We start from the raw sequence: 20,221 nt of genomic DNA, 5'->3' as shown, positions 1-20,221 counted from the left end.
GTGGTGCTGAACGTGATCGAGAAGAGATCCCGGAGTGAGATTTCACGATTGCTCAGCCACCGCAGGTCAGTGGCAGAGACAAGTCTGTCCACTCTCACCTCCACTCCGTCATGGGCGAAAGTACACCGGTGCCCAAGCCCTCTGGGTCGAAGAATGCTACGAAACCTCGCAAGCGTTTTGTCGGCAGCAAGTCTGCTACTCCGTCCAAGCCAGGCGTTTCCCCGGGTATCGCAACCCAGATCCCCCAGGACATCCTAAACGATGTCAACTCAACGCAGCGATAAAGCAGCTACCCACAAACTACTCCTTCGAGATTCACAAAACAATACATCACGTAAGGAAGAATAACGCAAAGATGGTCGCCTTGCAGATGCCCGAGGGACTGCAGATGTTTGCATGCACGATCGCGGATATCATTGAACGGTGCGCAGGTGCTGGTCGCCCTCTTCAGCAGCCGTATGACCAAACTGACAATTCTCATATCTAGATTCACGGATGCGCTTACTGTGATCATGGGTGATGTTACCTATGGTGCATGCTGCATCGACGATTATACCGCTGTCGCTCTAGGCTGCGACATGCTTGTGCATTACGGTCATAGCTGTCTCGGTCAGTCAACTCAACCTCTGACTAGTATGAGATCATGGAGATTCATACCACTTTCCGTAGTCCCCATCGACCAAACGACCATCAAGACCTATATATCTTCGTCGAAATAGCTATCGACTCCTCCCACTTGATCCAGACGCTCCGCCTCAACTTCCCCACCGATCGACGACGCTTCCACGAAGCTCTCCTGGACTCCGAGGAGACAGACAGACAGATACCCGCAGGTCGGCCGTTGACGCAAAACAATCATCTCCGAATAGAGGGTCCCTCTCGGCGGAGAGTCCACATCCGGACTCGAAAGAATCACACCCAGGGTCTTCCATGATACCTCAGGAGTCGACCAGGCTAGCTCTTGTTTCCACGATTCAGTTTGTAGCGGCTTTGTCGCAGCTAAAGGACGACCTCACCACCGAGTACGCAGAAGAGTCTCCATCGGTTTAAGACGATCGAAGAACCTCTGCCAGGACGGGACAGTCTTGCGTTGGGACGACCAAAGTATGGACCGGAAAATACGACGCATCATACCGCGCTCCAAGCCACTGTCGCCGGGGGAGATTCTGGGATGCACGGCGCCAGGCTGAACGATGTCGACGCTCTCATGTACGTGGGCACGTTCAAATCCATTCTCCTTGTCATAGTGGTTTCTCTGCAGTTACTGGGGGACGGTCGGTTCCACCTAGAATCCATCATGATCGCCAACCCTTCCGTCCGGCCTTCAGATACGACCCCTATCCAAGAAGTTCACTCGCGAACGGTACATCACACCGAGATGCGCACGTACGGGACGAAGCTGTCCAGCAGCGCGGCGCAGCATACAAGCTTGCGCCTCTCCGGACATGCGTCGCGCCACGCACCAAGGAGCGTCGAGCCTCCCTATGGGGGTCGTCTCGGCACGCTGGGCCGCCAGGGCAGCTTCAAGCAGCTCCAGGCCATCACACACCAGCTTAGCTCCTCGCGCACGCAGATCCCCTATATGCCCATCCTCCTCTCTGAACTTCACCCGCGAAGCTTGCCCTCTTCACCCCCCACATTCCACCTTTGTGCAGACGTCCTGTCCACGCTGTCAATAGATTGGGGTATGCGTTTGACCGGCCGTTGCTCACTCCATATGAGACCGCTGTAGCAGTTGGCAAGGCTGTTGGATGGATGGAGAGTAAGGCTACGACGAAAAGAGGGAGGGAGGGATATACCCAATGGACTTCTACGCAGCTGGTAGTCCTTGGGCGGTAGCACGGACGAAGGCGACATACTGAACGATCACAGCGAATTACCACTTCATGTATCGCTAGATGCTTGATTTAATGTATCATTGAACGGCGCGACGACAAGTACGCAAGGTATACTACAATCCGTAACGTCCATTCACACCCTACGATCTTCAGTCAGTATAGCAAGAATGCAGACGGAGGCACGCTTACCCATAGGCGTATTCGACTTCGTCGACGCCAGCGCCGGCGTGGAAGGGACCTGACGGTTCCCGAGGCATGGGTCCAAGTTCTTCTTCCTCAGACTCTTCACCAATCGCACTGCCATCATCCAGGTCGAACGGCAGGATAGGCCTCAGACCGTTCTCGGAACTCGATCGTCGCGTGCGTGCTGGGCTCTGCGTCAGGGCGGCCATCGTCTTGGGGCTCATGTGCTGAAGCGTCACGGAAAGAGACAGGTCAGCTCACGGAACGGACCAGCTAGGCCAGGGCGCAGATCGTCGATCAGCTCACCTCCCAATTGTTCACGTTCTCATCAGGCACGTCGCGATCATCCTTTCCGACGTCCATGCGTGCCGCATCTCCCAGCTCCCCGATAGAGACGATGCTCTCACTGTCGCTGATACCGTCTGCGATGTCAGAAGCATACTCGGGCAGTCTGCTCCACGCTGAGGTGCCCCCACTAGTGAGAAGGGGAACCTGTCCTGACGTATGGTGCTGGTGCCGATCATCGAACCAGCCAAGGTCCGAGAGGTACTCCTCGTATTCTTCCTCAAACGCGATATCCTCCGTGATGTAAGGCAGGAAGTTGGTCGAAGATTCGGACGCATGTGCACGCAGTGGCGGGAACACGTCTGCGTCAGTGGTGTTCGGAGTGCCGGCTGGCCGAATGAGTCCCGAAAGTTCCGGTCCAGGATGCAGACCCTCGAGGTGGTGTGAAATGCTCGCGGCGCGCTTGTGCATGCCGGGATGTTGCGCTGCTGCTGCGCCGTACCGCTTTGTATTGTCTAGTTTGATACGAATTTCAGCCGTGACTCCGCTAGATATGTCTGACTCAACATACAGAACTTGACTAAGTGCCGTAGCGCTTGTTCCTGAGCCTATAGCAATGCATCGCACTAAGCAAAAGACCTTCGGTTCGGCGAATGCTGACAGAACATACCTGAGCGTCCGATACATCGTCTACTTCGATCCCCGAGAGCCATTCGTCTCTTAGGTCCGGTCTGCAATTCAGATAGATCGCAGTGATGACCTGCATGTTCGCTGATGACGAGTTGATCGCACATGTGGGTATCAGCTGGGGATCGAACTCACACTGCCTCCATTTTCTGCCGCAGAAGGGAACTTGACTCTTGATAAGTTTGAGTACATGGAGCTGCAACAGCGGATGCTGCACTTTCAGTATGCGCTTTAGGACAGCCTACACCCCGTGTCAGCATCGCTCCTTCCAGCGGTTGACAGCCAATTTACCGAGCTCTTATACTGAACCAGCATTCTGATGCGATGCGACCGATGTTTTGAGAGCTTCTGCATAATCTTCGCAAAGTTGATCACTGAGAAGAAATTGCGCCATGAGAAGTCGGTCAGCATGTCAATCTCTTCTTCGTGTTTCAGCCCATTTGGTAGCGTCGTCATTCTGTGATCGTCTGCCGGGCTGGCCTCCCATTGTCGTCAGGTCTGGCGCCTTGAGGATTCTTTGAGAAGTTACTCTGGCAGTAATGGAAGAAGCTGGTCGCATTAGTCGATTGGTTTAGCAGCTCAGCTGGTGTCTCACTTGTTCTCAGGCGAGTCAGCCTTGGACACTATGGTGACAGATACCTCCTGCAGACCGAACATCTTCAGGATCAGTAGCAGACAATTCGTATCCAGTAATTGTTGTCCCAGATGATGGAATTTCATCGCATCTGTACAAGGATTGACATTAGCAGTTGGTGAATTGATCCGGCTGAGAAGCACTCACGAGAAACTTTGAACCATTTGAGGGTCAGCAACAAGATTGCAGACACCGCCTTTGAATTGATCTCTCTATGCCTAGTGACATCAATCTCCTCAAGAGTGGGAGGCGGCGCAGTGGGTTCGTTAAGGGCTGACGGGACGTGTTACGATCAGTCACACAAATGCCGACACAGCGACCAACTTACGTGCTGAGACCGGGAAGCCAGCAGCAGCAACATTTTGCGGAGGTGCTCCCGTGGCCGCTGAGACCGTCGCAAGGAGCAACTTCAGTAGGACAAGTACCCAACCCTGCAGAACGGGTAGCACTGCACTCTGGATGTCTGTAAGCGCCTTCAGAGGAGCGCGCAATGTCGAATGTGGTACTAACATAAATTTGTTCGATTCGCTTTAATCGCATGAGATCTTCCTTGCGAATCTGCAGTCGTTTCTTTTCGGCGGTGGTGTCTGCTTTCGCAAGTGCCGCATCCGCATCCGCAATTTTGGCGTCAATCATGGCAAGATCTGGCAACGTCTCTGTGGTCTCGTCCTCTGGTGACACCTACGAAAGGCAAAGTAAGCTTCTGTGACGAACTTCGCGCGTGAGATGAGACGCACAGTAGGCGCCAACTTGGGTTCGCTCAATGGTTCAGAACCCGGCATGCGTTCCAGCCCGCTCTCGGAGGTCATGCACTCTTCTCGTGTCCGCCACATCTGCCAGAGTGACAAGCTCACGTACATGTGCTTCGTGTACAACTTGTCCGCTTCGTCGATAGCGAAAGGGACCAGCCGTGACCCGTTGTACCTCATCTGACTGCGCGAGAAGGGGAACAGGAACGGACGATTCTGGTCGGTCTGGAACTGCTGCTTCTTCGGCTTCGGTGACGGTGGAGGGCTCGGTGCGGGCGTGGCAGACTGCGGCATCTGCCGGAAGCCAGAATTGGACTGCTGGATCTGCTGGAACGGGTGACCAGGCACGTTGGATGCCATGCCTGACTGCTGCGACTCGGTGTCATCATGATCGTAATGATGACGAACTGGAATGGGTGAGTACGCCTGTGCAAGTTTCAATGTTGAGACGGGCACGGGGATGGGAGCTGCGACGGGAACCGGGGCCGGAGGAGGGGTGAATGTCGGATACTTGACAGTGATCTCCGACCTGAAGGCTTCGATATCGAGCGGCGAAGCCTTGATAGGTATGGCTGGGCTGTGCGTGAGATGAAATGCTCATCCGGTGGTAGATTGGGCACACCTTCATCGGGCACCGACGGCAGCCCAGCTAGCTCTCGCGCGAGATTCTTTACGCGTGCAAGTTCACGGATGCCGCCACAGCACGTCAGGAGGGTCTTCCAGAGCACCAGGAGGAGCTGCGAAGAAGATGAGATGGATAACATCGCACATAATCAGGGATAGAACGAACTTTCTTCACCGGATAGCCCTTAGCGCTCTTGTCGCGGAGGCCGGCTACCACATTGAAAGATAGACGGGCAATGGAGGCTCCAGACTCACTGAGCGGCAGGCTGTCAGCAGGAGGCACAAGGGTCCTGTGTGGTGCAGACAAACTCACTGAGTTCATCAGCGAAGTCATCGTGCCCTTTGAATACTTCACCATGTGATATAGCATGGCAAGATAGACGGAAAGTTCAGTCGTGACCTCTTCCATGAAATCCACCTTCTCCTGGGCGGAGATATTGAAACGCGCCGCGTCCGCATCTGACAAACTGCTGTGGTATGCATTAGCGTCAGTCACATCGCCTACGGGACAGCAATGTACCATAGTAGGTCATGTTTCGAACTCGCGATCTTGATGGCTTCCACGACGTTGCTCAAGCCGTTGGCCGCCCGGACGACCTTACAGTTCTCAAAGATCCAGTGCAATTGGTGTTCCGCCGAAGTCGTTTCGGCAACGTGCCTTGTGTCCCATGTCAAACACAAACGGGAGCGGCGTGCGGACCCGACGCACCTTGCAACACGTAAAGTAGTCTACGCGCGTTGGTGAACCTGATCTCTGCGTCGCGATGCTCCAAGCTCTCGAGCAACACCTCAACATGCGCCTTGCGCTGCGCGAACGAACTCTCATCCAGACTGAGAAAAGCGCAAGGTTAGGCGAGACATGCGGTAGCACGAAGACACAGACCTCCAGGAAATGAGCCTTCCCAAGCCTTGAGGTTCTCGGCTACCTGGGGCATCTCCACGTACGAGTAAAACTCCTCGATCTCGTTAAGGACGGTGTCCTCGTCGTCATACTTGAAGTCGTAATAGCACTGCTGCTCTCTCATGTGAGCGTTTAGGACGTTGGTTCGGGGCGCACACGCAGACCGACGATACCTGCCTTTGGTTTTGGCGCGGAGCCGACCATGGCCTTTAGCTGGCCGAGGGTGATGGAATCGAGGCCGATCTGAGACGTGCCTGCATTGTCCTGAGATTGGGCCGACATGAGCGTTCGCAGCTGGGGAAAACCATGCCCGCCACACAAGCGCCCGCCCCAGTCGCGTTACGAGGCGCGTTACGACCCCGTCACGGTGTCGCGTATCCGTCACACGTGCCCTGCCCGCGCCCCAATTAGGCTGCCTGCCACGCCCTCGCCCGCCGGTGCAACGGTGCGCCCACGCTGTGCCGTGCGACGCCCGTGGCTGGCGTCGCCTGGCCGGCACGCAGCAGCCTGCGGGGACATGAGTCAGGGAGCAGGCTGCGCGGTCATGCGGAGACGAGCTCGGGCGCGGCGCTGCCAGGGCCACGCAGGCGGAACACGGTCGTGGAGGCGCGGGCGTGGGGGAAAGTTACGTAAGCGCGTATAAGGACGTTGAAAGAGAGAAATCGTTTGCAGCCACCACCACTTGGCCCCCCTGGATCGACCCTCCTCTGTCGGTCCCTCGTTGCCAGTTCTCCATCCCCCCGCCACCGACGACAGCGACGACGTCGACAGGAGAGGGCGTTCCCGAGAATCTCCTCTAGAGATACTCCAGGCTGGTCTGAAGGTAGCTCGAACACTCGACCCCCTCTGTCCGGACTAGCTTCGCCTCCTCGAGCTTCCGAAAAGGCACGCCTTCGCTGCGCGTTTGCCACAACCTGTTCTGTTATTCAACGCTATCGTCGACCCGACTTCTACCATTTCTTCCTTTAACGACTTACCTTACGACCGGCTTTCTCTCTCTCGTCTTCTGTTTTTCGGCCCCCGCCCGCAGCCCACGCACAAGGCCCACCGCCTCGCAGGGACTGCAGCAGAGGTCTCCTTCCCTCTTAATTGCAGATGCCAGTTCCCGTCCCCTACTACCCCAAGCAGCCAGCGCACCCAGTAATCAAGATCAATCAATCTGCCGTCGCTGATTCTCGCTCGTCTGGTTTTCAGCACTTGACCCACTCTCTGCCCCTGCCTCCCAGCGGGCCACCGCCTTCGTTCGCCACGCGCGAGGAGTGGATCAGTTCCTTGCCCTCCTGGAGGAGAAACAAGCCGCGGCGCATTTGGGAGGAGGATCTCACACACGCACAGGATTTGTCTCGTCCGGGTTTTGAAGAGGGGTTGACCGTTGCGGACAACGCGGCGGTCATTAAAGGGGCGCCCGCGCAAGCTCGCATCCCGCCCGTCTCTACCCTGCTCGCGAGTATAGGGCCTGCTTTCCGCGCCACCGACATGTACGCGCGGAGCCCCGAGGTGGAGCTGAACATGTACTCTGCACGCGTCCACGGATGGCACTGCGACGACGCTTCACGCTCTACGAGAGTGTCTCCGGTAGCTGGTGCGGAGTACGACGACATGATGGTGGAGGATTATCCGGACGCTCGCTACCAAGATTACGAGACAAACACTCCCGGGTCCTACGGCAATGCTGGCTCTGGTGGTATGTACGTCTCTGAGGAGTACGGGCGAGGAGCGTTCAGCCCTGTGTTCGAAGACATGTCCCCTGACGGCGCACCCGTGGCCGATCCCGCGTCTAGTCCCATGGGCCCAAATACCCCTTTCGCTGATTTCGTCGACAGCGCATTCGCTGCGGCTCCATTTATGCCTTCATACGGGTGCGGTCTGCCTGTCAGTACGAGTCGTGAGGTGCGGTATGCCTACCAGGACCAGTGCTGCGGTGCTCAGTGCCAGCAATGCCAGAATTACGCGCAGGCCGAACAGCCCGTGGCGCCACCGGCTCCCGAGCCTGTAGTCACGCCGACTGCCACGGCCGCTTACAAGAAACTGGCTGAGCCGCTTTCTGATTGGATCGCGACGTACGTTTGGAAGGCGTGCACGACGGGCATGAGCTTGCCTTCCGAGTACGCGCAGCCTATGTAAGTTCACATTGTGAAGTTGATGTTCCGTTCGGTTACTAACGTCGTTTTACTCAGGGCGTTCCTCAAGCACTACTCCAGTTCGCCTCCGAGCCACCTGGCCAGTTCGACTCATTCGATGTTACTTTCCACGTTGCTACAGCCGTCAGCGATTTTCCTCGCGCTGTGGTACATCGTTCGCCTGCCGGTCTTCTTCGGCCCTGTCAATTTGGACAGCGAAAGGCACCGGAAAGAAATCCGCTTCCGAGCCGAGTTGCTAGGCGAGGCGCACATGAGCTTTGACAGGGATGTCATAGAGTCCTACGCTCCCTTCCGGCTCATCCTTCTGGGATGTATGCTAGCGAACAAGTGGCTGGACGACCATACTTTCTCTAACAAGACTTGGTATGTTCTTGTGCTACATCCACTACAGTACGGCGGTTGACGGGTGGTTGTAGGCACACTATCTCCAACGTACCGGTGCAATCGCTCAACAAGCTGGAATCGCTCGCCCTGGACATATTCCGTTACGATCTGTCGGTCTCTACGCATGACTGGACGGATTGGTTGTCGCACATCCACGAGTACCATACGTCCCTGCACTCTCCGGCGTGCCCCCAGCCGATTTCGCGCCCCTCATCGAGCCCTCACACCATCATTCGCAAGGCAATCGAGCGCCTGATCCATACTGGGGTCGGGCGTACCTGCTGCGAGAACACTACTTGCACCATGCCACCCGAACCGGTGTTCGTCGGTCTCGAGGATGAAAAGAGAGACCAAATCGATGCGCAGGTATACGATGAAGATGTCCTGGAGATCGATCTGGATGAAGACGGACCCCTGCGGGAGGAATACCTGCCGAGGCGTCGCGTAAGCAGCGCAAGCTCTTCGCGTCGCGCGCATGGTACCGAGAAGGTCGTCGAGCCCGAGAGAATGCTGCCACCTCCTGCGAGGTGGAGTCCTGCCGCCGATGAGCCCATAATGCGTGACGTTCGCATCTCGAGGCAGTACGTTGCGCCACAACCTATTGCCCAGGTTCCTGTTGCCATGCCCCTGCTTCCACCGTTCCACCAAGTGCTGCAATCTCAGCAGTCTGCGTGGCCCTATGATGGTTATGGACACAAGCAAGAGCAACTGGCCTCTGCAGCGTACGCCCCGCCTCTCGTATATGCTCGACCATCGCACGTGGGCTATGAGTATGCATACCCTGCTACTCATGGTCATTCCCGCTCGCAGTCGTTGTCGTACAACCAGGCGGTCGGAGACCATACCCAAGGTCGTCAGCGTGCCTACTCGCAGACGAGATACGACCAGGGTTATAGTGACGTTCGTCTCTCCGAGGGTCACTTCGCTCCGCCGCCCGCTCTGACGCGCTGGAGCCCTGGCGATGTCTATCCTCCGCTTTACGACCGATCCTTCGAGTACCACCAGAGGCCGTTGAAGGTCTGAGTCGTGTTTCGTTGACCTGTCCCCCTAGATTTCCGACAGAAGACTAGACTTGCTGCGATGTCCGCCGTAGAGACCCGAGGTCTCGTCCGGTGTTCATCCTGCTTTACCATAGTCCTCCCGGCTGCCGACACCTTGTAATATACTCCCCACTCGGACGTCCTTGCGCCAGCGCTAGGTCGTTCCTCCTCACTCCCTCACTCGTGTCAGCCTGATATTCTCCTTGACTTCTGTTTCGCCCTATGGTCCCCGCCGCATCGACTCGTTTCGTCTCTTTGGGCTCTCCCATCCTTGATGACATCCATCACCCTGCCAACGCAGGCTCGCCACATATTTCCTCGGCCATTCATCATCGCCTCCATGCGTCTCGTATATATTCGCCAATCCGGACTCAAGCGCGAGGCTTGACGGCTTTGATAGTCCACGTCGTGGCCAGTTATACAAGACGTCTGCCACGTTCTGCCCCGCCTTGCAAGGGTCCACGGTCAGCACGTTCCGATCAATGGACAGTTTCCTCCATCTCGGACTCGTTGTTCCTGGAACTCGTTTTGTACAGATTCCCCTATCCGGTATTGTGACGGCCTATCACCCCTAATGTTTTTACGTCGCTGCCTCTGCTCGTTGACGTTGTTCTGCACGTTTTCATTGTTGCTCATATTTGCACTATCAGCTACAAAAACATTCGAAAACCCTACAAAACACACGTATCGCACATTCTCCATCATCAGACAGTCTCTGTTTCCCCATCGGATGACCAGACCTGGCTCTACTTGCCTACCCCCGCGCATCCCTCCCTCCTTACTGTCGACACCCCCACGAAGCATACCCTCATTCCCGCGTCTCCCGCTTCGTGTTCTGTAGGTAGTACGCACTTGTGTCTCGAGACATCCATAGCTGTTCGTTGCTTGTATATGTCATTGCCAATCGGAGACCAGTTATGTCGTGCCCATATCTCATGGTCGAGCTCTGTTCGATGTTGCCGCTGCTGTCGTGCCGTTCGTTGCGTTGCCGCTAACCTAATACACTGTGTTCAAGACACTGGCGAGTAATCATGGGTTTTCTATAGAGAACCCAACATGTTCATGTGCGCCTCGAATAACGGTCATGCAGATTGAGAGAATACAGCGTTGTTTGCGATTCATGTCGACGTATCAGTATTATATTAGCTACAAGATCCTGTTGTCACTTCTATCGACCGTACACTTTCTTCCTTTGACGCATCACAGGTTCACGACGAGGAACGGCACCTAACGTCATGGTTACTCTCGGTTGACCTTAGCCATGAGACAGGACGACAACTTACCTCTACGTCCTCACCCTCTCGTCGCATACCATGACTTCCACGATCAAATGCTTGGTATGCGGAGGGACTGGCTTCTTACTGACGTGTTCGACGAGTTTGCTGAACTTCATGGGCAGACGCTCCTCGCTCTATAACAGCATTTCGTCAATGAGCGGTCGCCAATATGTAGATGACGGAAAAAATCCCTTACCTTCTTCTTGCCGATGAATGAGCTCCACAGCATGCTAACACCCTGGCTGACCATCGTGATATCCAGGTTGTGCTCCTTCTTGAACCAGTTGACGATATCCTGGAGAGTCGGGTCGCCGTTGAACGCGAAGCGGTCCCACAAAGTCCACTCGGTGTCCCCATACTTTTGCTTCGCCGGCGCGATGGGTTCGGAGAAACCGAAGAAGGGCAAGGCCAAGTTAACGAAGCCGTTCTTGTAGTCCTCGACCTTCTGCTTGTGGTCAATGAGCTGAAACAACCAGTCAGGACAGCGCACGACGCATATCACATATCAACCGACCTTGTACAATTCCAAGCACACCAGACCTGTGACGAGAGAAGTCGTGGTGGCGATGGCGGGAATAATCTTGCCAGCAATTTGCTTGGTCGTATGACGGTCTGCGGGCTTGATGCTGTAGTTCATCGCACGCAAGTTGGAGGCGGCGGTAATGAAGTCGATGTGGTAGTTGGTGTCGTCGTCTTTCTCGAACTCGACGGGGTTCAGGCGGTACCCAACGAGCGAAGACGGGGGCGGCAACTTCTTCATCAATCCACTCAGGTCAGACGGGTCTGCGTCTGCATAGGGCATCAGTAATATGGGCATGTAACATGTGTGCTGAGTACATCACCTGTGTTGCCTGCTTGGTTCACGGGCTCATTTTCGTTCACCTGGATCTTCACGCCGCTGCGGGGCTGGAACTCCGGTACCAGCACTGAGTCGGCGACCTTCTTGAAGAGGTTCGGATCAGTCTCGCCCCGGAGACCATAGTTGTACGCATGAAGATTTGCAGCCGCGATAATGTATTGGAGGTGGGTCGGCTGCCACATTGTCAGTTATAAGCGTAACATGACTTGTGACCGCACTCACGTCGTTCGGGTCAAAATTCAACGCGTCGGGTGCACGCTTAGGACCACTCCAGAACGGCTGGCCAGTGCTCGTCACAGCATCCTTCGGCAAGCTGAACAAAAGCTGCTTGATGGCGTTGTTGTACTTCTCCTCGAACTGCAACCGAGCCCAGACAATACACTCCTCGAACGTGAGGGGCTTGTCGGTGACCAAGTAGGAGACGATCTGCTCGATCTGCTCCTTCTGCTGGCCAGAGTACTTGAGGTTGTTCTCGAGATAGTTCGGCTCGGAGAGGTAAGCATTGACAGCCTGTGCTGGCTTCACGAACATGTTATCGAACTCCGTCCTTGACCACTGTTTCACGGATGGTCAGGGAGGGCTCGTGTTAGGAACAATTGGGGCACTGACCTCGATCGTGTGTTGAATGGCATTCGGGAAGTTCTTCACTGTACATGAGGGTGTCTCCTTCTCTGGCGGGTCCTGAGACGAGGAGTACGACTCCGTCAAGTGGGGTACAACGACCTGAATGTTACCCTTTGTTCCAAGAGTACCGGATTCCAGCAGTGGCTTGAGGAAGAATACGCATCTCTGGTCCATGTATTGCCGAGCCTTCACGTTGTCCAAAGCGTTCGTGACACCGTCAATACCGGCGAAGAAGTCCGAGTCGTAGACATCTAGACACCCGTCAGCTCATCATATTTGGATCCTGTCCACCATACGTACTCTCAGTGTCATGACCAACAGGCTCCTGCTTGCTATTGATCTTGCCCTTGAGGTCGGGGTTCATGTCTGCGACAGCGGCTGCAGCCACCTCGGCCTTGAACTTGCCCAATCCTTCGCCCTGAACAAGAACTGCCTGTTCAAGTTGCTCTTCTCGATCGTGTCCAGATCCGTGACGTGGATGACGCCCTGGGGACCCGAACCAATACCCATCATGCTCCAGTTCTTCAGCATCTCGCAGCCGATGGCACCAGAGCCGACTAGGAACTGACGGTAGTTCGCGATCTTTTCTTGGAAGTGCCTGCCAAACACAGCAATTTGGCCGTCATACCGAGAGCCAATAGGCTGGCAGTCGGCCTCGTTGGGCAGGGTGCTGGGGAGGGACTCGAGGGAGTCGAAGTACATGTGCTGGACCATGGGCGTGAACTTTGCAGAGCACGCTTTCAGGACTTCCTGGGCAACGAAACCACCGATGACAGCTGCGAGTGGTGTCACGTCGCCCGTAGCCTGGTAGGCCAATTCGGTGACAATCTTCTCATCAATGTCAGCGTCCAGCTTCTTGGCAAGCTCGACGACCTTCGAGCGTCTTCCGCGTTTCGGGGCCTAGGAATCGTTGTTGCTGCGCCTTGTATTCGGACAGTGTCTGGAACCCTGCGTGCAGGCTGGCGGGGCGATCGAACTTGGCAAAGTCCGTGATGAAGAACTCTGGCTCCTTCAACGACGTGCGCAGAGATTTCTGTCGTAATGGAGTGAGTCATATCGTTCATCTTTGAATGTCAAGGCACGCACGAATTCGAAGATTTTAGGCATCTTGACTTGAGTGAAGATACCGCCGGTCTTGTACTCGCCTAGGTTGGACGTATCGCCAATAGCGAAGGTGTACGGGCCCTTCACGGTGACCTTGCGTGGTTCGCAGCCATTCAATTCATTCATGCCCTGCACTTCAGAGAAAGTCACAAAGTCGCCATCTTCGAGGCCGTGGCGCGTCTCATCCAAGCAAGTGACGAGACCCTCCTTATCCTGCAAAGCGCCGACTTAGGGAACGACATTCAACCAAGCATCTACACGTACCCGCTCGACGGAAACGATCATACCGGTCAATGCCTGTTCGCCGTCGGGTCGACGCAAGTGAACTTGGACCGAAATCGTTGAAGACCGAACTGCACAAGAGTAAATCATTGCTCGGCCTGTGAACAGCTCGCACGTACCCAAAGAGACCACGGGTCTCAGCCGCGATGAAGTGGACGCCATTCTCGTGAGTCCAATCATTGATCTCGAGTTGCTTTTGCAGGCTGGCGCCACAGAGCACAACAACCTACGATCCGTGTCAGGGACGGTTACTCATGGCATACAGTCGCAACTTACTTGGAAACCCTTGATGATGTCTACCGTGATCTCCTTGCCGGGCTGCCCACCAAGGTTGCGCACCGGGACATATGCATTCAACTCAGCTAGACGAGCAACGGCTACATCTGCGCGAGGCTTTCCGAGTCCTCTTCGCGGAGGAAGAACTGGCGGGCACTCAGAACAGATCGCAGCACTCTCCTAATCAGTAGGACTTACTTGACTGCTGAGGTCTGGACTTCAACAGGCTCGGGGTCGTAAATTGTGACGGACTTGACACCAGCCAGGACGACATTCTTGGCTGCAGTGAGGATCATATATACATACGCGACGAGATCGCGTGCGACGCGCCTATTTCGACACCAAGGCCCTTCACGCCGACGATCAGGATATTTGAAGCAGCCATGCGCTTCATCGCTACATGACCCATAAGTTCCAGCGATACATGTGTTGCAATCCTGCAATACCTTCGTGTCCTAGGACATAGCTATAGATTGGTAAGACTCGGTGCAGACTGGAGCTTGGTTGCGGGACTCACAGCTGCCGAGAGTAGAGGCCCTCGTCGATGGCCTGCTCATCGATGTCCATTGCGGATGACAAGTTCGTCGTAGCCATGATTCGTGAAGAGAGGGAGATGAATGGGGATGGTAGAGAAGGAGATGAAGAGTGGCCAGAAGCAGCGCAGCCCAATAACTTGAAACCGGAGGCGACGCGTGCTTGTCACGCGCTGGAGATGCGCGTCACGGGTGACAAAGCAGGCCGTCGGGCATCCTGATATGGCAGTTCCCGATGCTCTAACAGAGATTGCCTCGCCGCGATCTCTGCACGATCGACTCGCCGGACCCGAACAGTCGGGCTCTTCCTCCCGCCATGAAGTACGTCGCCCTCCTCAGCGGCGGCAAGGACAGCTGCTACAACCTCGCCACTGCGCCGCCAACGGCCACCACTCGTCGCAGCTGCCTCGCTGGGCCCCGAGCATGGCAAAGGTCCGACACTCTTACCTCCCAATGTCTGAACCCTGCCGACAGGATTCACTGCAGAGAGCTCGACTCCTACTTGTATCAAACCGTCGGGCAAGATGCCATCCAATTTGTCGCCGATGCACTCGAGGTACCACTGCACAGGAGGTCATCTCCGGCGCGGCCGTTGAGCAGGGCAACGAATATGGTGGCCGAAGCCCTGCGGGGGGTGATGGCGTGCTCGGGGACGAGACAGAAGACTTGTACGCCTCCTGTCTACCGTAAAAGTAACATCCAGAGATTTAAGCCTCTACGTTTCCATCTGAGTGCCTTTATGTTACCAGGAATCGCATCCTGGTGTCGAGGGTGTTTCTGTAGGAGCGATTCTTTCCAACTACCAGCGGGTTCGAGTTGAACATGTGTGAGCGGTGTGCAATACATGTCTAGAGATACTAGTGTAACACCATGAACAGGTGTCGACGTCTCTCATTGACCCCACTGTGCTACCTCTGGCAGCGTGATCAGGCAGAGTTACTCTCCGAGATGATTGAAGCTGGCATGGAGGCCATCCTCATCAAAGTTGCAGGCATCGGACTCAAGGCTACGCACCTGGGGAAGACTCTAATGAGATGCAGCCAACGCTGACAAAGCTGGTATATTATTTTATCTCAACTCAGTGGCCTGTCCTGTTCACCTTGTTGACGGTCCCTGTTGGCAGAACGACTTGTATGGGTCGCACATATGCGGCGAGGGCGGTGAATACGAAACGCTCACACTGGACTGCCCATTGTTCAAGCACAAAATTAAACTGTGAGTCACAGGCCATAGTGTGCACACTATGGAGAAGTAACCCTTGCCGCAGAACAGAAGTCGAGACTGTCATACACTCCGACAATGACTTCGCGACAGTCGCCTATCTTCGCATTCAAAACGCTGTTCTCGAGCCAAAATTCGGAGAGCCTCGTATCGACTGTACAATACCCAATCTGCTCACCGATGACTTTGAGGAGATTCGAGATGCCGTCGCTCATACAGTTGAACACTCGGAGTGTTATAGATCCGTCGGAGGTAAAGATGGTCGAGGATTTATCCTTACCACCGCTGGGAACTAGCAATGTCAACAAGATTGGCCAATGGGTGGCAGTCACCGACATCACGGCCAATAGTGGCCATGAATATTCCATAGAGGATGAAGTTCGGAACTGCTTCGAACAACTGAAAGGTAAGGCATATTTTCCTTCGCTACTCTGTGCCTTACATGCTATTCAAGACCGCCTGGCAATGCACTCTCTGGACCTCTCAAATTGCACGACCATTAACATCTTCCTCTCATCCATGGACCTTTTCGCGAGGGTTAATGCGGTCTATGGCACTTTCTTTGGCAGCAGCCCACCGGCTCGTGCATGTGTCGCCGTCGATCTCCCATCTCCGACCAGAGTCAAGCTCGACGCCATTGCATTCGTCGAACGGAATCCAAGCGAACGTCAAGTACTGCATGTCCAGGGCCTGAGCTACTGGGCACCAGCGAACATCGGGCCATACTCCCAGGCAGTCGTGGTTCGCCATAATCACCCCTCTCCATACTGCGTCGCCCTGAAGTATGTACATCCACAGGCAGATGAACGCATCTTCATATCGGGCCAGATAGGTCTGCTACCTAGCAGCCTCACCCTCCCATCTCCTCAGTCACTGGCTCTAGAGACAGCCCTTTCGCTCCAGCATGTGCAGCGCGTAACGCACGCCCTCCAGAACAACACTGGTGGTGGCTGGGACGGGCATCAGCAGGGTGTTCTCTACTGGCTTGCAAACGCGAGCGATGTATCGTCTGTCCGGACAGCCTCGGGAGTGCATCCTCCAGTGCGCACATTCACTCATGGAGTTGTCTCGCTGCTCATGCGGGATGTAGGATGGGGCGACGCCGCTCTTGTACCTCTTCGTGCCCACACTACCCAAAGGGGCGCTGGTGGAGAAACAGGTGATCCTACATACAGGAAGGTGTCTGGTACCAGACGAGGACGACGAGATGATTCAACGCAATATCGAACCCTCCTTCAGACAAGGTAAGCTACGAGACCGTCATTCTCCGCAACTGAATGCAGGATTCTGAAATCTCAACACAGGGACTCACGAAGGTCAAGACGGTGCACGATGTCACTGGGAGATATCAAGCTTCAAGGAGACGGATGCATCTGTGGCCGTAGTTTGCTTGCGCCGTGCCAATGCAGAGATGATCGCTTGGATACACACAGTGGAGGCTTTGCGTACTCTCAGACCCCACGCCCTGTCGATTCGATTATTCTACAGACCTTCCAGGACCTCTTATAGTACGTCTACATTGGCAGTCATACACGCTTCCGCAACTGACCTTCATCCAGTGCGCGAGTGTCACGAGCAGCTCTTCGCAGGGCTTGACAATCTACCGCCAGCCACACTCATACCATGCCGACGCATTTCAAGCAGGGACCACGATGACTGGGATTACGCTATGTTCATTGTAGGATCCTAACTGTACCGACTAACCCAGACCTATATCGAACCGACGACGATGGCAATGTAACTTACGGCTAGCTGGTTATGTGATGTTGTACACTGTCGAGATAGCAGAGATGGGAGTCCGTGGGTGATAGATGCAGTAAATCAGGGCGCGTCTTCCTCCTGGAGGACCTTGAGCTCCGCGAGCCGCCTGCGCATCTCCTTTTCGGTCCGGGTAGGAGGAACCATGCGAGCGAAGGCCGCACCGCACTGACGAGGACATAAGGACAATGGTACCGGGACAAGGGAGAACAACATACCAATGCACAGAGACCGCCGAAGCGCAGGACCCAGGCAACGCCATTCTTGCCATAGTACGTCGTGTGGTGGGCAGGATCGTTGTCAATGTCCGCATCCACGACGTGGAAGATAGCGCTCGACACAAGTGCGACCTGCATAGTACCAGTATTCACAGACACTTGTCATAAACGACGGCACATCAACTCACGATGAACTGTGGGAACACGATCGCCAAGTTGTGGATACCGAGGACCGTACCTCCAGCCAATGGCTGAGTTTCCGACGGCGTCGCGTCAATCTCGTCCTGGTTGAAGGAACGGCGACGGCGGAGCAAAGGGGCGCGCTCGCTGGCATCGCTCTGGCGACGGACAACTGCGGGTGTCGACCTCGTGCGGCTATGCGATGGGCGATTGACAGACTCCCCGGCAGCAGGCGCCGACTCCTCTGCACTGTGCTCACGCTCGCGCTCCTTCAAAAACTGATGCGGAGCAATTTCATCAGTAGGTGATGCCGTTGCGATCGCTGCGACATACCTCCATGATGATAGCGAATGGGCACCAGCAAGCAACAGCCCAGCAAATACCGACCAAGCTCACTGCAATCACCGCCTGGAAAACCAGATCAGACTTGCTAGCACACCTCGTCATCGTCATGGCACGTACCTGCCACACTTTGGTGATGAAGAACGTCGAGAATGTGATCACGGCAAACAAGATCATGGCCCCGGACCAGATGTTCCTGAGGAAGAACGGCATCCAGGGGAGTCGGAGGGGCTGCCCCTTGCGTGCAGCGTCGGACCTCCACTCCATGACCGTCGCACGCAAGCGGGCGAGTTCAGCATCCTCGTCCTCGTCATCGCCCTCATGGGCTAGGAGGCGCGTGTCCCGTCGGGCGAGTCGAGGCAACGTTGCTCCCGCGACAACAGCAACTATCGGACACGTTAATACAATGTTGGCAGGAAAGACAGCAGCTGCCTACCGATACTGTATATGAGCATAGCGAATTCGCCCATCCTAGTCGCTGTATCCTTGTCTGGATCAGTTTGGAGCTCATACGCCATCACCTGACCGATGTAGGTAGTACTGCCAGGACGTCGATGAAGGCAAGCAATCAAAGGCGTCATGTCTGATTACTCACGCATAGAACAGGAAAGGAAACCTGGTTTCCAACATCAGATTCAATGCGGACAGAGGCAATGCAGGGAACTAACCAGCCCATGAAAGCGAAGATCTGAACATAGCAAACACGCCTGATCGGCTTCGGAAGGTGGACTATCGCATTGTAGATGTTGTCCAACACGTCTCGCAGTTTGTTCCTGACACTCTCGTTAGCTATCGTCAGGAGACATTCATTGAAATGGGACATACTCTTTCTCAATAAGCCGTGACTGGCGTTCCTTCTCTTCTTGTGTCCAACATGTAATCCACACGGTAATTACCAGGATGGCCATGCTGACAACGCAGAACTTGCGGAACTGGTCACCGCCAAGCAGACGAAGGATGGGCATGTTAGCAAGCGGCAAGAATCCTGTCAGGAGGGTAAGTTCGTACGGGGTCTTCTTGTGTGATGAATGCCGCACGACATACCGAACCCGTATCCGAGGATATTGCCCGCGTTCAACATCCGACTGTGCCACGCATTGCCAGCGTTCAACTGAGACGGTGGAGTGATGTCGAGAAGTAGGTTTCGCAGGGACGCTTGCAATGCGTTGAGTGCAAAATCCAATAGATAGAATGAGATGACAGCCAGTGCAATAGCGGTGTTCTGGACCTATGCGCGGGGAAGCAATGTCAGTCTTGTTGGCATCAGCATCTAACCGTACACAGGCGGACCTGCTTGATCCATTGTGGGTCCCAGCTGCCGGCCCCTCCGCCGAACAGATCGACAAAGACCGCAGCAATTTGTTGGCAGTACGCGAGTGTCAAGGTGGAGATGACAAGTACGATCGTAGACAACACAACCCAGTACCGTCGACGATATTTCGAGGTAGACGCGTCAGAGATTGCGCCTTTAAGGCAAATAAGTGAGACCGCCTGGATACGGCATGCGTATAACATACCAATAACGGGTTGTGCGATTAGTCCACTGATAGGACCAGCCAACCATACTAAGCTCGTGAGCGTCTCGGACAGACCCAGTGAGAGCAGGAACGGGGTGCCGTATCTGCGCGTAGATGTACCCGTTAAGCCATTGATTCGCATTGGAACGACTTGCACAACACGTACCCAAGCTCGACTGTCCAGGCAACTTGCGATCCAGCCATGGACACACTCAACTTCATGAGATCCACTGTAGACATCCTCCTGTCGCCATCGCCGTCTCGCTCAGGTGTCCGCGTCCTCTTGCCACCCGCAGCAGCGGTAGAGCTCTGTCCATCTTCAGCAGACTCTGCCTGGTCCGATGCAGGATCGCGCCGTTTCCCGTTCCTCGAAGGCCAAGCTATCTGGGTGGTAGGATCAGGATCCGCACCCGCATTGGTCGCTGGGAACGGCATGCTGCGCCGCTGTCTTGCTGGGTATGGATGAGGGTAAGAGGCAGAAGATAGGCGGAATGCGCTACGGGTAGGTCAGACTTAGAGCGGCGGCTTGCGGGCCTCCTTGCCTTGAGGACTTCATGCAAGGGA

The 20,221-nt window shown here is 55.2% G+C and overlaps 6 protein-coding genes across 6 annotated transcripts; 3 read left to right on the top strand and 3 right to left on the bottom strand.

Annotated features, from left to right (window-relative positions):
- The first annotated feature begins 60 nt into the window (after nucleotides 1–60).
- B0H18DRAFT_966235 (putative diphthamide synthesis protein-domain-containing protein) lies at nucleotides 61–1,871 on the top strand. Its single transcript, XM_048043319.1, has 9 exons — nucleotides 61–263; nucleotides 290–423; nucleotides 488–609; nucleotides 696–872; nucleotides 911–1,044; nucleotides 1,074–1,150; nucleotides 1,186–1,213; nucleotides 1,262–1,685; nucleotides 1,768–1,871. The coding sequence occupies exons 1-9, from the start codon at nucleotides 111–113 to the stop codon at nucleotides 1,860–1,862; spliced, it is 1,344 nt and encodes a 447-aa protein (XP_047901063.1). The 5' UTR covers nucleotides 61–110; the 3' UTR covers nucleotides 1,863–1,871.
- B0H18DRAFT_966229 (uncharacterized protein) lies at nucleotides 1,823–6,210 on the bottom strand. The gene is made up of 17 exons (XM_048043318.1): nucleotides 6,079–6,210; nucleotides 5,880–6,013; nucleotides 5,706–5,831; nucleotides 5,521–5,658; nucleotides 5,167–5,470; nucleotides 4,999–5,113; nucleotides 4,365–4,948; nucleotides 4,138–4,308; nucleotides 3,956–4,082; nucleotides 3,775–3,900; nucleotides 3,589–3,718; nucleotides 3,523–3,542; nucleotides 3,285–3,460; nucleotides 3,129–3,234; nucleotides 2,946–3,077; nucleotides 2,328–2,821; nucleotides 1,823–2,248 (listed from the first exon to the last, which is right to left on the bottom strand). The coding sequence occupies exons 1-17, from the start codon at nucleotides 6,181–6,183 to the stop codon at nucleotides 2,024–2,026; spliced, it is 3,213 nt and encodes a 1,070-aa protein (XP_047901062.1). The 5' UTR covers nucleotides 6,184–6,210; the 3' UTR covers nucleotides 1,823–2,023.
- Nucleotides 6,211–6,878: 668 nt separating this feature from the next.
- B0H18DRAFT_8050 (uncharacterized protein) lies at nucleotides 6,879–9,501 on the top strand. Its single transcript, XM_048039258.1, has 3 exons — nucleotides 6,879–8,021; nucleotides 8,079–8,405; nucleotides 8,459–9,501. Exons 1-3 carry the CDS (start codon nucleotides 6,997–6,999, stop codon nucleotides 9,447–9,449), a joined length of 2,343 nt encoding a protein of 780 aa, XP_047901061.1. The 5' UTR covers nucleotides 6,879–6,996; the 3' UTR covers nucleotides 9,450–9,501.
- A 1,026-nt stretch (nucleotides 9,502–10,527) lies between these two features.
- B0H18DRAFT_966221 (ubiquitin activating enzyme) lies at nucleotides 10,528–14,546 on the bottom strand. The gene is made up of 18 exons (XM_048043317.1): nucleotides 14,406–14,546; nucleotides 14,219–14,325; nucleotides 14,087–14,168; nucleotides 13,889–14,018; nucleotides 13,732–13,838; nucleotides 13,680–13,683; nucleotides 13,595–13,627; nucleotides 13,313–13,543; nucleotides 13,162–13,259; nucleotides 12,628–13,109; nucleotides 12,527–12,604; nucleotides 12,212–12,477; nucleotides 11,825–12,157; nucleotides 11,586–11,775; nucleotides 11,258–11,532; nucleotides 10,940–11,206; nucleotides 10,764–10,877; nucleotides 10,528–10,693 (listed from the first exon to the last, which is right to left on the bottom strand). Exons 1-18 carry the CDS (start codon nucleotides 14,480–14,482, stop codon nucleotides 10,667–10,669), a joined length of 2,901 nt encoding a protein of 966 aa, XP_047901060.1. The 5' UTR covers nucleotides 14,483–14,546; the 3' UTR covers nucleotides 10,528–10,666.
- A 191-nt stretch (nucleotides 14,547–14,737) lies between these two features.
- Nucleotides 14,738–17,332, top strand: B0H18DRAFT_1080984 (uncharacterized protein; the record flags this gene model as incomplete). The annotated part of the gene is made up of 12 exons (XM_048031311.1): nucleotides 14,738–14,959; nucleotides 14,992–15,100; nucleotides 15,154–15,247; nucleotides 15,300–15,405; nucleotides 15,456–15,479; nucleotides 15,545–15,636; nucleotides 15,689–15,798; nucleotides 15,884–16,048; nucleotides 16,097–16,383; nucleotides 16,441–16,671; nucleotides 16,733–16,886; nucleotides 16,947–17,332. 12 exons carry the CDS (start codon nucleotides 14,738–14,740, stop codon nucleotides 17,330–17,332), a joined length of 1,980 nt encoding a protein of 659 aa, XP_047901059.1.
- Nucleotides 17,333–17,463: 131 nt separating this feature from the next.
- B0H18DRAFT_866345 (major facilitator superfamily domain-containing protein) lies at nucleotides 17,464–20,092 on the bottom strand (the record flags this gene model as incomplete). The annotated part of the gene is made up of 13 exons (XM_048039777.1): nucleotides 17,464–17,568; nucleotides 17,619–17,750; nucleotides 17,807–18,076; nucleotides 18,132–18,206; nucleotides 18,261–18,526; nucleotides 18,577–18,680; nucleotides 18,736–18,756; nucleotides 18,809–18,913; nucleotides 18,966–19,125; nucleotides 19,185–19,368; nucleotides 19,431–19,606; nucleotides 19,658–19,761; nucleotides 19,824–20,092. The coding sequence occupies 13 exons, from the start codon at nucleotides 20,090–20,092 to the stop codon at nucleotides 17,464–17,466; spliced, it is 1,971 nt and encodes a 656-aa protein (XP_047901058.1).
- Nucleotides 20,093–20,221: the final 129 nt, after the last annotated feature.

Source organism: Fomitopsis serialis (genome assembly GCF_022376445.1).
Source record: "Fomitopsis serialis strain Sig1Antser10 chromosome Unknown B0H18scaffold_1, whole genome shotgun sequence".
In the NCBI taxonomy this organism is placed as follows: domain Eukaryota; kingdom Fungi; phylum Basidiomycota; class Agaricomycetes; order Polyporales; family Fomitopsidaceae; genus Fomitopsis; species Fomitopsis serialis.
Note: the sequence above shows the minus strand (reverse complement) of the source record. Positions and strands in the feature narration are given on the sequence as shown.